The sequence below is a fragment of the Pristis pectinata genome, chromosome 13 (assembly GCF_009764475.1).
Source record: "Pristis pectinata isolate sPriPec2 chromosome 13, sPriPec2.1.pri, whole genome shotgun sequence".
Classification (NCBI taxonomy): Eukaryota; Metazoa; Chordata; class Chondrichthyes; order Rhinopristiformes; family Pristidae; genus Pristis; species Pristis pectinata.
The window spans coordinates 47,704,177-47,719,275 of record NC_067417.1 but is presented as its reverse complement, the minus strand read 5'-3'; the positions used below and the strand labels follow the sequence as shown (position 1 = coordinate 47,719,275).

The following is a 15,099-nucleotide window of genomic DNA, read 5'->3' as shown; positions in this document are numbered from 1 at the left end:
CAAGGTCATGCCTCTTGACTCTTCAATTCTCGGCATCTCTCCCCAGCGGCCGTTCTTCACACACAGACCTCTGGGTACATTTCAGCTTTTCAACTCTGGGGCAAGATAACCGCAGCCGAAAGCATCCTCGGCCAACACAACATACTCTCTCAGCGGGACGTCACTGGAGAGAGATCAGAATGACGTTGCCCCACTCCAAGACTGGCAGCAACCTGTCCAAGGGTTGTGTCGTAACGGCAGTCCAGGGCAAGCTCTGCACTGCCTGTACGGCTCAGTACCATTCCAGACTGCATCGTTTTCCTCATAAATAAACATACTTCGGTAGAGCACGCAACAGTGCTAAATATTGCATGCGGCCAGCAGTACAGTTGACACATTTGATTAAACAAGCAGATCAGACCGGATACCCTGAAGTGCAGTGTTACTCACCTTTTCAATAATTTGTGTACAGCAGAAAAAGCAACGACCTACAGAAGGAAGTCTCTGCCACGCAACCTACAAACTCCAGCTCAATGGAACCACAAGAGACTGTAGATACTGGAACCTGGAGCAAAAAACAACTGCCGGAGGAACTCAGTGGGTCAGGCAGCATCTACGGAAGGAGACGGACAGTCGACGTTTCGGGTCAAGACCCTTCATCTGGACTGAGTTCCTCCAGCAGTTTGTTTTTGGGCACGGCCAAGAAAGCTCACCAGCACCTCTACTTCCTCAGGAGGCTAAAGAAATTTGGTCTGTCCCCTTTGACTCTCACCAACTTTTACCGATGCACCATAGAAAGGATCCTATCTGGATGAATCACAGCTTGGTACGGCAACTGCTCTGCCCAGGACTGCAAGAAACTGCAGAGAGTTGTGGACACAGCTCAGCGCATCACGGGAACCAGCCTCCCCTCCTTGGACTCTGTCTTTACCTCTCGCTGCCTTGGTGAAGCAGCCAGCATAATCAAAGACCCCACCCACCCGGGTCACTCTCTCTTCTCCCATCAGGCCTGAGGGCACATATCACCAGGCTCAAGAACAGCTTCTATCCCATTGTGATAAGACTATTGAACGGTTCCCTTATACGATGAGATGGACTCTTGACCTCACGATCTACTTTGTTGTGACCTTGCACCTTATTGTCTACCTGCACTGCACTTTCTCTGTAGCTGTGACACTATACTCTGTACTGTTATTGTTTTTACCTGTACTACATCAATGCACTCTGTACTGACTCAATGTAACTGCACTGTGTAATGAATTGACCTGTACGATCAGCAAGCAAGACAAGATTTTCACTGTACCTCAGTACAAGTGACAATAATAAACCAATACCCATACCAACAATGGTACAGAAACATTTAGGATCAATGTTAAGTTAGTGCTTGAAAGGCTGAAATTCAAAAGTTCTGATAAAAATGAGAAACTTGGGCAAGGGCAACTTTGGTGAATTGAGCAAGAACGGAACAGATCCGCGTGTTAACTGGTGAAATGAAGGTCAGGTGTTCGAAAAAAGAATTGTGCTAAGAACTAGCTACTAGGAACCACCCTTAGTGTCAAAAACTTTACTTGCGGAGATACAGCATCAAAAGAAAAAAACTAGCACAGGCTCTGACAATTGGGAGAAATTATAGAGGGCGACAGATCAGCTGAAAAGTTTAAGGTCCACGCACCTAAATCAAAATGTCATGACAGGATGTACTGAATATAATCAAAGAGGCTAACGGAAAATTGGCCTTTATATCTAGCGCAACGGATGACTGGGTAAACACCAAGTCCTCAGCAGACCACACCTGGAGGACGAAGCCAGAGGAAGGGTATATTGGGTTCAGAGTGTGCAGGACAGATTCACCAAGGCTTCCTGCACTTTGGGTTAAAATACGAACAGCAATCACACAGTAATTCGGCTAACATTTGATGGAATTTAGAAAATATAGAGCTGCATAGATTGAAAGCTTTTAAGATGTTAAGAGGGACTGACAGGGAGGACTATGGTATATAGAAAGAATGAATTCCTCTGGACATAGAATCTAGAATTAGCCTAAAAATGGGAGTCAGGTCTTTCAGAAGAGTAATTAAGAAATAACTCTTCACATCGGGTGGTAAAATTTTGAAATTTACCTCCGTGTCCTGCAAAATGATACCAGACCAATTGCGAATTTTAAGTCTATTTAATATATGTTCATTAACAAAAAGATATTAACGGTCAAGGGGTAAGTTAAGGTGTTATGATTGTGTTAGATTACAGATCATTACGATCTAGTCACGTGGTGGAACAGCCTCGAGGGGCTGAATGTTCTCAATGTAATTCTTCTCTAGACTGGAGCCTTTGTCCAATGCCATTGAAAGTGGGGGGTGATGAAGCAGGTGGGATATTGGGCTCAGCACATGGATACTTAAATTTGCCCAACACCCAGACTGATACTACGAGTAGGCATCTGGAAGTGCTGGAGTGCAAAGTATAAAGAGCAAAACTCTAGACTAATACGCAGAGTCCTATGGAGACACAGTTTCTCCATCACACTGAGCCCACATTATGTTGCAGCACTACCATCACATTAAATGATATAGTTCAAGACTGAACCAGTAGGTCAGAACTAGGCATTGTGAACTAATCGGCAGAACTGTGGTCTGGTGGCAAGTTATTTACCCGAAGCATTTCTCTTTCCACAGATGCTGCGTGACCTGCTGAGTACTGCTGGCAATTTAGTTCCAACACAATCTGTAGCCTTGTGGCGCGGCAAATCCTTCACCATTCCTCAGCAGTGAAGAGGCAACTCTAGTCCAACGAGGTGCAGAGGTGGCAAGCCAGTGACAACAGCAGGTACACTCTAATATTTTGGGAGAAATGGGCCTGGGCTCAGCAAATGAAGTCACGTACAACCCAATGAAACTGCCACCTGCACACTAAATAGCAAAAGGATCGTGTAATAATTAGAAGCTAGAAACTGCACATCCTATTAATCAGATCAAAACTCTGCAGTCCTTCCATATTCCATCATGAAAGATGGACAACTAAACAGCTAATAAAGCAGATGTTTATTCGAATACTGAAATAAAACCCATACAAATATCTCCAAATACTAACAGCTTTCTGATAGCTTGTTTGAAAATGATTAACAGCTGATGCTACAAGCTAACTATTTTTAAAAATAGCAAAGTTGTGTAATGATTTTAATTGCAGGTCTCTGAGGAGTGTTTATTTCTAAGTAGCAGACAGGTTAAGGTCTTTGCATTGGCAATATAGTTTCACCTGTGACTTAGCAGTCAACCTTCTACTCTATCGTTGCGGTTTCAAGACCCACTCGAGAGATTTGAGCACAAGATTTGGGCCGACGCTCCAGTCCTGCACTGACGGTGATGCTGTCTCACTGATGAGACATTAAATCAAGGAGGGAATGAGCTTATGGTACCACTTGTGTTAAGTGCAAGGGAATTCCTTCTGGCATTTTGGCCAATATTTATCTCTCAACAAGACCCATAAATAGATTTCCAGCTCATTATCAAATTGCTGTCCGTGGGAGCTCTCTGTTCGCAAGGTGTCTGTTACATTTCCTGCGTTAAGTATTTCTGATGCACGGTGGCTGCAGTCAGCTGTAAAGTGCTTTGCAAGGTCTCGACAGGTGCGTATCCCACTCATACAAACCTCGCTTCTTTCTGTTAAACAATCAGATTTAATTTTCAACAACTTGAGGGATTACCTGTGCTAAATTCTTCAAAAAATTCTGGAATGTTGGATTTTTAAATCTTGACCCATCAAGCCAACTTAAAAATAAATCAACATTTATCGTGTAATAACTTACTTTAATACCAACGAGTCCCTGTGTTCGTCGGACAATACAAAGAACATAAAAACAGGAAATCTGGGAGCTTTTAGCCAAGGCATAATGAAATGTTCTTTTCATAGAGGAAGGCTGCGCGCAACATTTACAGTCAGAGCAGCTCGCTTGTTTCCATGGAAACAGAGGGAGACCGATTCTTCCCTCACATTAAGAGGTAGCTGTGGTACTTTAGCAGATAAAGAGAATCCTACTTCAGCACAAATGTGTGGCCAGCGCAAATATTTGATCTGCACTGCAGTGTTTGAACAAACGTGAAATGGGAACAAGCAGATGTGGTGTCAAGTCACAGAGGCCACGGACAGAAACATGGGGACATTCGCCTGGAGAGACAGGGAGAGCACAACCCATGACAGGAAGGAGATAATTATCTGCTAATCCATGGACTTCATTAAACTTGACCTCTTTTAAACTACTGACAAGTGTTGGGTGAGGGCGTCAGATACCAAGGCTGATGAGAGTGCTGGAAAGCAGTGCTAAATCAGGAAGCGACGATTCAATAGTGCCAAGTTTGGGTTATCAACACCAAAAGAGGAAAGGAGTCGACATTTTGAGGCAATGGAAAAAAATTAGTGTAAGCAAGTTTACCTCAACAGAAGGGGATGCAGGGAGGAACAACAGCTGTTAGGATAGCTTATTGAGAACTTGGCGAACAAGAAGGTTTCAGAAAATTATTACAGGTTCCAAGGTCAAAATTTAGCTAAGCTTTAATAAAATGTTATATCAGTGGAAGTTCCCATTTGCTGTGAGGCCAACAGAATGCAGGAAACGGCCGCAAGAGATAGGGCTGACCTCCCAGCAGGCCGCTTCTGATTTACGATCGGTCAGAGCAGACTCGAGGTGACTCCCTAACTCAGTGGCAGAGGAGACATTCATATTTTTGCCAGAGAGAAATTCAAATGAAGCAGTCCCTGGGGATAACTTATCACGTCATTCTAGCGGTCCACAGAATTAAAGAAGTGCCAGTCAAGGGTGATTATGCCCATATCATAATCAGGTGATTATGCCAAACACCCCCATTTAGACGGCAACAGCAAACCACCGGAAGAGGGTAATGGTGTCAACTGCATAAAGGCTGTGGATAGACAGACAAGGATTGAGAGGGATGCGTTAAACGTCACAATCCAAGGTTGTTATGGGTGATTACGTACTGTGGCACGAGCAGAAACGTAATTGGAAGGATTCAAGCAAGAAATTCTGGGAAAAGGGGCACCCATTTGGAAGTTCCTAAACTGAAGGATTTGCAAGAGGAAGGCTGGAGGGTGGGTGAGGTTTATGGAGCAATAGATCGCAAGATTGGAATTGGTTCTTTGTAGGGATTGGCATTGACGGGTGGTGGGGAGGTAAGATTTGAAGGAGAGGTGGACAACATTCCCAGAGGAGCAATCATATTGGTTAACATGGTGGAAACAGGAATAAAGGCGAGTCGGTCAGCAATTCAGTGGGAGCTGGGTCAAAATCTCAAAGAATGCATAGATTTACGAGAATGTTGCCAGGGCTCAAGAGCCTGAGTCATAGAAAGAGGTTGGGCAGGCTGGGTCTTTGTTCCTTGAAGCGTAGGAGACTGAGGGGTGACCTTACAGAGCTGTATAAAATCAGAAGCGGCATACACACAGGTAACTGCACAGTCTTTATCCCAGTGAAAGGGAATCAAAAACTAGAAGGCACGGGTTTAAGATGAGAGGGAAAAGATTTAAAAGGGACCTGAGGGGCTACTTCTTCATGCAGAAGGTGGTGAGTATATGGAACGAGCTTCCAGAGGAAGTGGTTGAGGCAGGGAAAGTAACTTTTAAAAGACATTTGGATGGGTACGTGGATATGGGCTAAAGGTGGGCAAATGGGACTAGCTTAAATAGGCATCTTGGTCAGCATGGGCAAGTTGGGCTGAAGGGCCTGTTTCCGTGCTGTATTACTTGATGACTCACGGTTAAGATAAAATCAAAGGGCCTGAGAGGAATTAGACAAATTTATAACACTTGGAGTTAGGACAGGGTTTAGATACGTGTTCCAGCAGACTACGAGAAGGAAGAGAGACAACAGAGCAGTTGATCTGCTGGCCTCAATCTTAGTGACAGAGTCGTCTCTGAACTCCTTGGACTTGGAGGTGAGAGTGACGGTGAAGAAAATAGCATGAAAGGTTTTAAGATAGGTTGCAATAGAGAAGTCCAGAATATCTTTGGAGTCCAGACTGAGTCTAGAATAGTGAGCAGCTTTGACACAAGAGATGTAGACCTGGTATTATGTTACGTAGTCTTGCTAGATCTGCTGGTGAGTAAGCAAACCAGCTATCTACTATATCTTACGTCCAGATGAAGGGTCTCAACCTGAAACATCGACTGTCCATTTCCCTCCACACAAGCTTCCTGACCTGCTGAGTTCCTCCAGCAGTTTGTTTTTTGCCATCTACCATATCCACTGGTTTTTGACCTTTGGACAAGACGTGGGTGATGAGGGGATCGGCAAGGGCAGAAGTTTATGGAGACTAGGGTATCAAATTTGGAGCCAAGGGTGTATTGAAGCAGTCTGGTAGCTGTTGAGCTATCACGATTAACAGAATGCCATAGGCAGGTCCAGTAGAGATTTTGCATGTAAGTTGGTCGAGAAACGGGTACAAAATGAAGTGTGGATGGGAGGGTGATGTGGTCGAGAGCAAGTCAAGAAAAGAAATAGGAGGTCATGTGAGACAGCAAGGTTGAGCAGCCGACCAGTTAAAATCAGATTAAACTTCTTTGTCTGTCCCTTAACATCTACATGACTTCACCCAATTCGAGGCATTCCCTTTGTTCTGCCCATTGCCTTCCCCCACCTTCTCTGCTACCTAGACAAACTTGTTACTCTCTCAGTTCTGATGAAGAGTCCCAGACCTGGTATGTCAACTACTTTTCTTTCCACAGATGCTACTGACCTGCTGTTTTCTTCCTGCATTCTGTTCTTATTGCAGATTGCCAGCACTTATCAAATTTTGTCTTATAATGTTCCTATGAGAAGCCTTGTTACGTATTACTGGCAGGCACGGTAGTGTTGGGGCAGGCACGGTAGTGTAGCGGTTAGCGTAACGCTTTACAGCACCAGCGACCTGGGTTCAATTCTGGCCGCCGTCTGTAAGGAGTTTGTACGTTCTCCCCGTGTCTGCGTGGGTTTCCTCCGGGTGCTCCGGTTTCCTCCCACATTCCAAAGACGTACGGGTTAGGAAGTTGTGGGCGTGCTATGTTGGCGCCGGAAGCGCGGCGACACTTGCGGGCTGCCCCCAGAACACTCTACGCAAAAGATGCATTTCACTGTGTGTTTCGATGTACATGTGACTAACAAAGAGATCTTATCTAAAAGTAAAGGTGCTAAATGAATTCAAGTTGTTGTGACTTAACATACTGCATAGAGAGAAGGGCTTGAAAATAGGAATGCCTGGATGAAGTTTCATACGTTAATTTTACCTTATCGGTATGCTTCTGAGCTGACCCATTGAACGCTGCTGCATTTTGAGAATATTGACCACTTGATACTTACTGGAAGAGTTCAGTGGTGTGGAGGATGAAATAGGAATGTGCAGCTCTGATTGGCTATTTTGGGTGCCGATGCTTTCACTCGAATCGTGTCCTTCCGTCTGACCTGCTGGAGAGGAGGCGATTTCTGCCAGCACTTCCAAGTCTTTCAAGATCACCTGGAATCACAAATCAACATTGCCCTTCAAACTCCCAAGAAAAAACAGTGAAATACACTTCACCATTGTTTAAAACACATAGCCTTAATATATTTCCTGACAGGGAGCGAGAGGGAGAGAAAGGAAACCAGTTATCACAGATTTATAACCATGATTAGAATCATGGCTAAGAAGTGGTTACACCAAGCTCAAATGGATTGAACCAGCATTGACCTATTATCCAAGATATGGACAATCCTGGATTGACTGTTCTTCGAACTACTTTGCTTCTGCTTCCTCTGTTGAAAACAACAGCACATGGGAGGTAGTTTAATATGCTGGGTGCGAAGTGAGCATCACATGTGTGATCAAAGACAAGATCTATATTATTTGCTCGTGGTGTTTTGTTTTGGACGAGGTGGTGGATGGTGAAGGGGGAGGGTTAGCGAGTGCTTGAGAACTCTTCTCTCCTCTTCCATCAGGTAGAAGATATAGGAGCCTGAGGGCGTGTACCACCAGACTTAAGGACAGCTTCTACCCCACTGTGATAAGACTATTGAACGGTTCCCTTATACAATGAGATGGACTATGACCTCACGATCTACCTTGTTGTGACCTTGCACCTTATTGCACTGCACTTTCTCTGTAGCTGTGACACTTTACTCTGTACTGTTATTGTTTTTACCTGCACTACATCAATGCACTCTGTACTAACTCAGTGTAACTGCACTGTGTAATGAATTGACCTATATGATCGGTATGCAAGACAAGTTTTTCACTGTACCTCGGTACAAGTGACAATAATAAACCAATACCAAGAAGTAATCAGAAGTAGTCCTGGCAGTTTTCCCCTTTTACCCAATCGTGTTGAGGCCAGTTGCAGCACCAGACATCCTATGGGCCGAAATGAGGACAGACTTATGGAACTGGCTTGGGTGAAGGAAATGAGGTATGGTTGCTAAATTTGCTGAGGTAGGCAGGAAATGAAGTTGTGTGAAGGACGTAAGGAGGTTACAAGGGATAGAGGGAGGTTAAGTGAATGGGCAAGGATCTGGCAAATTGAGAATAATATTGGGAAAAAAATCAACATGCATTATCTAAATGGAGAGATACTGTAGAGCTCTGTGATGCAGATGGAACTGGGTGTCTTAGTGCATGATTCACAAAAGGCTAACATGCATGTACAGTGAGTAATCAGGAGAACAAAGTTATTGCTTAATGCAAAGGGAAGTGATTAAAGATGGAGAAGTTACACATCCGTTATAAAAGGTATTGGTGGGACAATTCTTGCTCTGACTTCCGGGACAAGCGGACACCACCCTTCCCCACCCCGGGGCAAGCGGACAACACCCTTCCCCACCCCCCTGGGCAAGCGGACACTACCCTTCCCCACCCCGGGGCAAGCGGACACCACCCTTCCCCACCCCCCTGGGGCAAGCTGACACTACCCTTCTCCACCCCCTGGGCAAGCGGACACCACCCTTCCCCACCAGTGGGGAAAACTGACACTACCCTTCTACACCCCCAGGGCAAGCTAACACAACTTCCCCCACCCCTGGGGAACACTTAGTCTACTTTCTCCCCAGAACATGCTGATAAAAACCTCCATCACCCTTCCTCTCTCTGTTTGTGTGGATCTTGCCCTTCTCCTGCCTACTGCGCACCAGCCACCTTTACTTTGCACCAAACTCAACGCCTCCTCACTGTGGTTCATGTGCAGATATCAATGTGTCTGCTATTAAACTGAATCCATAAAATTCAATGGCCACTACAGTATAGGCCCACTGTAAAGTAACACCAAGTCTAGGAAGCATAAAATATGAAGAATGATTTATATCACAAACTTTAAAGTGCTAGCTTGGTTCACTCTGACAGTGCTCTCACAGGAGTGCAAAACACTATAAAACCATATGCTACAGCAAAGGAATCAATATTTCAACACAATTCAGCTGTGGACCCCAGGCAAAAATAACAGACAATTCCTAACACTTTTGTTGCGATAACCCTACAGCATCTACTTACAATATTTATATTCAGGTGGACTGAATTTAACTCTGGAAGAATGCAAACAATAATCTTTGAATAACCACCTAAACTGCTCATCAGAATTGCAAAGCACTGCCTGTTGAGCCAAATCCAAAATCTTCCACAATAGTTCTATTTCTAGTGATAGCCCAAAGATCAAGAGATTTACTAAGCTTTTCTCTTAGAAGTTGCCATGCTAAGATTTCAGCTCATTGCCTCTGGGATATTAGACCACTGCCATTTTGCCACACTTATCTCATTTAATCTTGGAAGCATTTCAGTGCAGTGCAGCAACATCTTTTGGATAACCAAGATCTCTCCCTTCCAGAGACCTTCCTCCCAGTTACTTCGAGATCTGGATGTCACTGCTAACGTCGTGAATGACTTGCTGAGCCATTTAAAAATCTATCAGCTCAGTGGGTCTGGAGTCACATATAGACCACACAGTGTAAGGACAGCAGATTTCCTCCCCTGAAGGACATTACTCAACCACATGGACTTCAAGAACAATTCTGCAGTTTTGTTGCTGTTATTAATGACTAGCTTTAAGTTATTCATAAAGATTATTAATAGAATTTAAATTCCACAGCTGCTGTGGTAGGATTTAAACCTGGGTCTCTGGACTGTTAATCCAAGCCTCTGACTACAGGTCCGGTAGTGTAACTGCTGTGCCACTACCATGATGAAAAAGCACAACTCCACAGCACTGTATGCCAAGGAGCATGGAATTCTCCTGGAAACAGGACAATATTCCATCCTCAAACAAGATTACGTGAAAAAGAATTGATTGTTTAACCTTGTTGGATTTTGCCGGCATTGAGTCACTCTCACAGAAGCAAAGTATTTCAGCGTAATGAAGTTGAGATAACGGAGAAATGTGAGAAGACATTAAACATAAGATTAACTACTGCCTCCTTCTCATAAACTGTCATTTGCAGGCCAGTTCAGCACCACTTGTCACACAAGGTGCAGTGTATTGTGTACAGAGATGTTAATATCAAAATACATGCATGCAAACAAAGATGGTACCCTCTTTCATCTGTTCCAAGTTTAAAATATAACGCTCTGTGCTAACACATTATTGCCCCGACTGACCTCCAATGCTTATCCAGGGACATGGATAAAAAGGTTACAGAAGCCAAGGGACTTCCAAAACAAAGCAGGCTGTTGCCATGACTGCTCCCCAAGACCACTTCCTCAATTACATGATAAACAATCTGCTCTGTTACCGTTGACCAGGAGGGCAACAGAAGAGCAGTTTAACAACTGTCGCAACATCCAGCAATCAGCATGCAACTCAGGCTGAAACTTGTGTTATTACCTTTTTAGTGACACTGATGTGGGTCACCTTAATGCTTTTTGTGAAAATCACACAGAGGGTGGAAACTTCACTGGCAAGGTTCACAAAACAACGTTGTCAGGTTTACCCATGCAACTCCAGACTGAAGCTGATGTTATCTATTTGTGTGTTCCAAGTTCTTGGAAATATCGGCACTTAACCCATCAAGTGTGACCTCTGAAGTCAGTTCTTTAAATGACATATCACAATGTAAGTGATAGACTTTCAGCTAGTGAATAAATGGGTACTGCAACAATAGTGGATGGGGGTGGGTGAAGGAGCAGATGGCACTCAGGGAGTCACAATACCTAACAGGCTGCTGAGGAACAATGTTGGCAGGAGGCATGTTCATTGAGACCTGTCAGAGGTACAGGTCTCCTGGCAGGAGGTACACGTGAGGCTGCGCTTGAGGTCGCAAGAGGCAAGAGATCTCATTGAGGGTAAAGAATACAGTTTGTGTTGCCCCTTCAAATGGTGCAGTTTCATGAGAAGTGGAATTAAGAAGCCTGGGTATTCTGTGAATAAGAAGTGGTATTTTGGAGACCAAAGCAGTTGGGAATCTAATTGCAAAACATATTGCACCACAGCTGACTTCATGTGGAGAGTTTTATACCAGAAAAAAGGTGAAAGGTCAAATGAAAATCCACGAGTCGGGAGTCAAATTTCCCAACAGGACCTGAGACACTCAGAAATGTGCACAGCATGTTGCTCTAGGTTAAGCTAATATTCAACTGCAGAGAAATTTTTGCTTTGACATGTACGAGGGAATTGCTTGACCCCCAGCTATGTTCACACACCTCTCCCATCAACAAACACGAAGCAGCTGATTCCCTGCCAGCATTACCAGTGATTCCCAACAGTGCTCCAACACAGGGATCCATGTGGATTCCAGCCACAGAGCACGGGTTGCTGCACTCCCCACCCATTGCATTTGGGAATCTAAACACTGAATCTGCGCCAGGTTAACAAGGAGCCCAATCTGCAAACAGGCATTTACCTGTTTTTTTTAGTAAGAGCGTCACTTACCTTTTTTGTAAAATAGGTTTTCATTAGGTTTTTAATTGTGTAAGAGCATTGAGGTATTTAGTAATTTAACTGTTTTTGTTTTAATTCATACCAATGTTATAATTTGAATAATATTTAAATGTTTGGGACATCTAGAAGGAGTCGAACTCCTTACGAGCAAGTTGACAGCAGGACCAGTAAAAGTGAAGTCCTCGGCTGGTTTAGCAGGTTAGAGAAAAGTGCATCTGCTTGATGCTGTCTGCGTGTTGTGGTTCAAAGGCTTGCATCCCCAGCCACCCCTCTCACCCCCACCACCCCAGACTCCCTTGTCTCTCTCATCTCCACCACCCCCATCATCCCTTTCAATGTCACCTCAGCCTTTCAAGGACACCCAACATCTTTCCTATAGAATGGACTGAGAGTCAAAAGAATCCCAGTGAAAGTCTGTCCGTGCTTGTAACACAGCCATTTACTTTCAGCTTTTAAATTCAGAGTGCATACAATACATAGCAGTCTATAGAGCAAGAGATGGTAGAAATAACAAGTGTTTGCATTGACTGAATAAAGCCTCAAAACAAGTGTGTGATTTAAAAACTTCAACAAACTGTCCAAGTACCAGATATTTGGTAATAGGTAGGAGTGTGCTTCACTCACTGTTTAAGGGGGCAGAGAGCCAGGCTTCCATTGGGTGTTTGACACTATGCTGAGTACAAAGGCATATAAAAAAAGAACAGGGAAAGACCAGGAGACACAAGAGATTGCAGATGCTGGGATCTGGAGCAACACACAATCTGCTGGAGGAACTCAGCGGGTCGAGCAGCATCTGTGGGGGGGTGGGGGGGAGGAATTGTCAACGTTTCGGGTCAAAACCCTGCACCAGTCCTGATGGAGGGCTTCGACCCGAAACGTTGACAATTCCTATCCTCCCCACAGATGCTGCTCGACCCGCTGAGTTCCACAGGCAAAGACCAATTGGCCCATTCAACCTGCTGTATCCTTACGTGGTGCAATCACTATACAGCATCAATTTCAACAGAACAATCCCACCCTAAGCCCTTGTCATCTAATCTCTGGTGATAAATTAAGGGCTCTACATAGTTACCATTACCATCCTTGGTCAGAATGCAAATGACTGCACAATTTCCCCATCAATCACAATTGGATGTCATATTTACACAAGGAAAATGGATCACTTTTACACAACGTGAAAGGTTAAACTACCCTCAACCAACTGCATTCTGCTGGGGAAATAGTAATGCTGTGCTAACAAGATTTTAATTGACATTTCATTTTTTAGACATTTTAAATTAAGGGGAGTGTTGTCGAGGTGCGGGTACATAGTTCCTTAAAAGTGGCGATACAGGTAGGCAAGGAGGTGAAGAAGGTATTGGGTACACTGGCCTTCATCGGTCAGGGCATTGAGTATAAGAGTTGGGATGTCATGTTACAAAACTACAAGACATTGGGAAGACCACATTTGGAGTCCTGTGCGCAGTTCTGGACACCCTGCTGTAGGAAGGATGTCATTAAATTGGAGAAGGTGCAGAAAAGATTCACGAGGATGTTAGCAGGACTGGAGGGTTTGGGTTATAAGGAGAGGCTGGATAGGCTGGGACTTCTTTCCTTAGAATGTAGGAGGCTGAGGGGTGACCTCGTAGAGGTATATAAAATCACGAGGGTCATAGATAAGGTGGATAGACAAAGTCTTTATCCACGGTAGGGGTGTCCAAAACTAGGGGACAGAGGTTTAAAGTGAGAGGGGAAAGATTTAAAAAGGGACCTGAGGGGCAACTTTTTCACCCAGTAGCTGGTGGGTGTATGGAACAACCTGCCAGAAGAAGTGGCTGAGGCAGGTACAATTAAAACATTTAAAAGATATTTGGACAGGTCATGGATAGGAAAGATTGATGGGCCAAATGGGACCAGGTCAGTTAGGCAACTTGGTTGGCATGTATGAGTTGGGCTGAAGGGCCTGTTCCAGTGCTGTATTAATCTATGACTCTGAAACCACCTGAAAAGCTGCTGTGCAAGTTAATATAATGTGTAAAAAAAGACCGCTATAGGAAAAGTATTCTCATATTCTGTGGAATTCTGCTGCAATCCCCGAATTAAGACAGCCCTGGCAAACTGCTGGAACTGATAGCATAAGTGACCTGGCCCTGGTTGCCTCCTGTCAAGGAGAAGTCCTTCCACCCTTGGCTTCAGTCCAGCTTCCTTCTTAAGGCCTAGAGTAAAACAATAGTTTGATGATTTCTGAAGCTAAAATTTGTCAAGTCAGAAGCTTAAGCTGTTTATACTTTCTCATTCTGTACCGCTTTCCTTAGCCTGGCCCTGTCTTACAAACCACAAATAGAATCTACTCCCTCGATCATTCACATGACCTTCCAGTCTACGCTTCCTCAGTTTCCTGAGCCTTTCCCAATAACAACAAGCGTAAACTTTAAATCTTTCAGAAGGATTCCCTCTGGTCTTTCTGTACAGTCATCACCTGAAGGATGAAATACCTGGTGTGTGAAAGGCCATTAACCTGAAACGTCAACTGTTTCTCTCTTTAAAGGTGCTGCCTGAACTGAACATTCCCACATTTTCTATTATTATTGTAGTATACCAGATAAGATCAAACATGTTTTAAATGCTTTAACTGTTACCGCAATGGTCCCAACTACATCACATTCTCACGGTACTGCTCACGAACTGAAGATGTTTCAGCAACTATAACCCAAGGATCCTTCCCGTGGCTCCTTTGAGTTTAAGGGAATGATTCTACATGACACATGCACGTAGGGAGAGGAAATTCCAGCCATCGCATTGTTTAAACTAGATTGAAGGACCACTGGATTAAACAGCCTGCACAGCCCACTGCTTGGAGATTTTAACAGCTACCTGCTGATAACTTCAGTTGCGTGAACGAGCTCAATATCAGGCTGTTTTCAGAACTCATCCCAGCTATTGTTGATTCTACAATCATCTCCAACACAATGAGAAGGATACTGTTATTCATTGCAAGGTGAAGTGATAATACAGTACATTAAAGACTCCCACAGAACAAACCAGCATTATCCCTTCCTCTATGGATTGTGTTCCTGCTAATGGAAGCTACATGCTCTTTCCTTCAAACTGTTGTCATTTCAGGAAAGTATTCCAGGGACTAATATCAGAATAGTGTATTGAAGTACTTGAACTGTACTATCTAATACAGATAGTTCAAGTAGGCTTTCTGATCCTGATCACCACCCAACTGTACTTTGGACAAGATGCTAAACTGGGGTTGTCAGC

General features: G+C 44.1%; 1 protein-coding gene across 1 annotated transcript in view; it reads right to left on the bottom strand.

The window, feature by feature from the left end:
* The window catches only part of vac14 (vac14 homolog (S. cerevisiae)), a 300,909-nt gene that overhangs the window by 182,971 nt on the left and 102,839 nt on the right, over window positions 1–15,099 (bottom strand). The window contains exon 14 of the mRNA XM_052028507.1: window positions 7,322–7,475. Within this exon, the coding sequence (XP_051884467.1) occupies window positions 7,322–7,475 (154 nt within the window). The remainder of the gene's footprint in view (window positions 1–7,321; window positions 7,476–15,099) is intronic.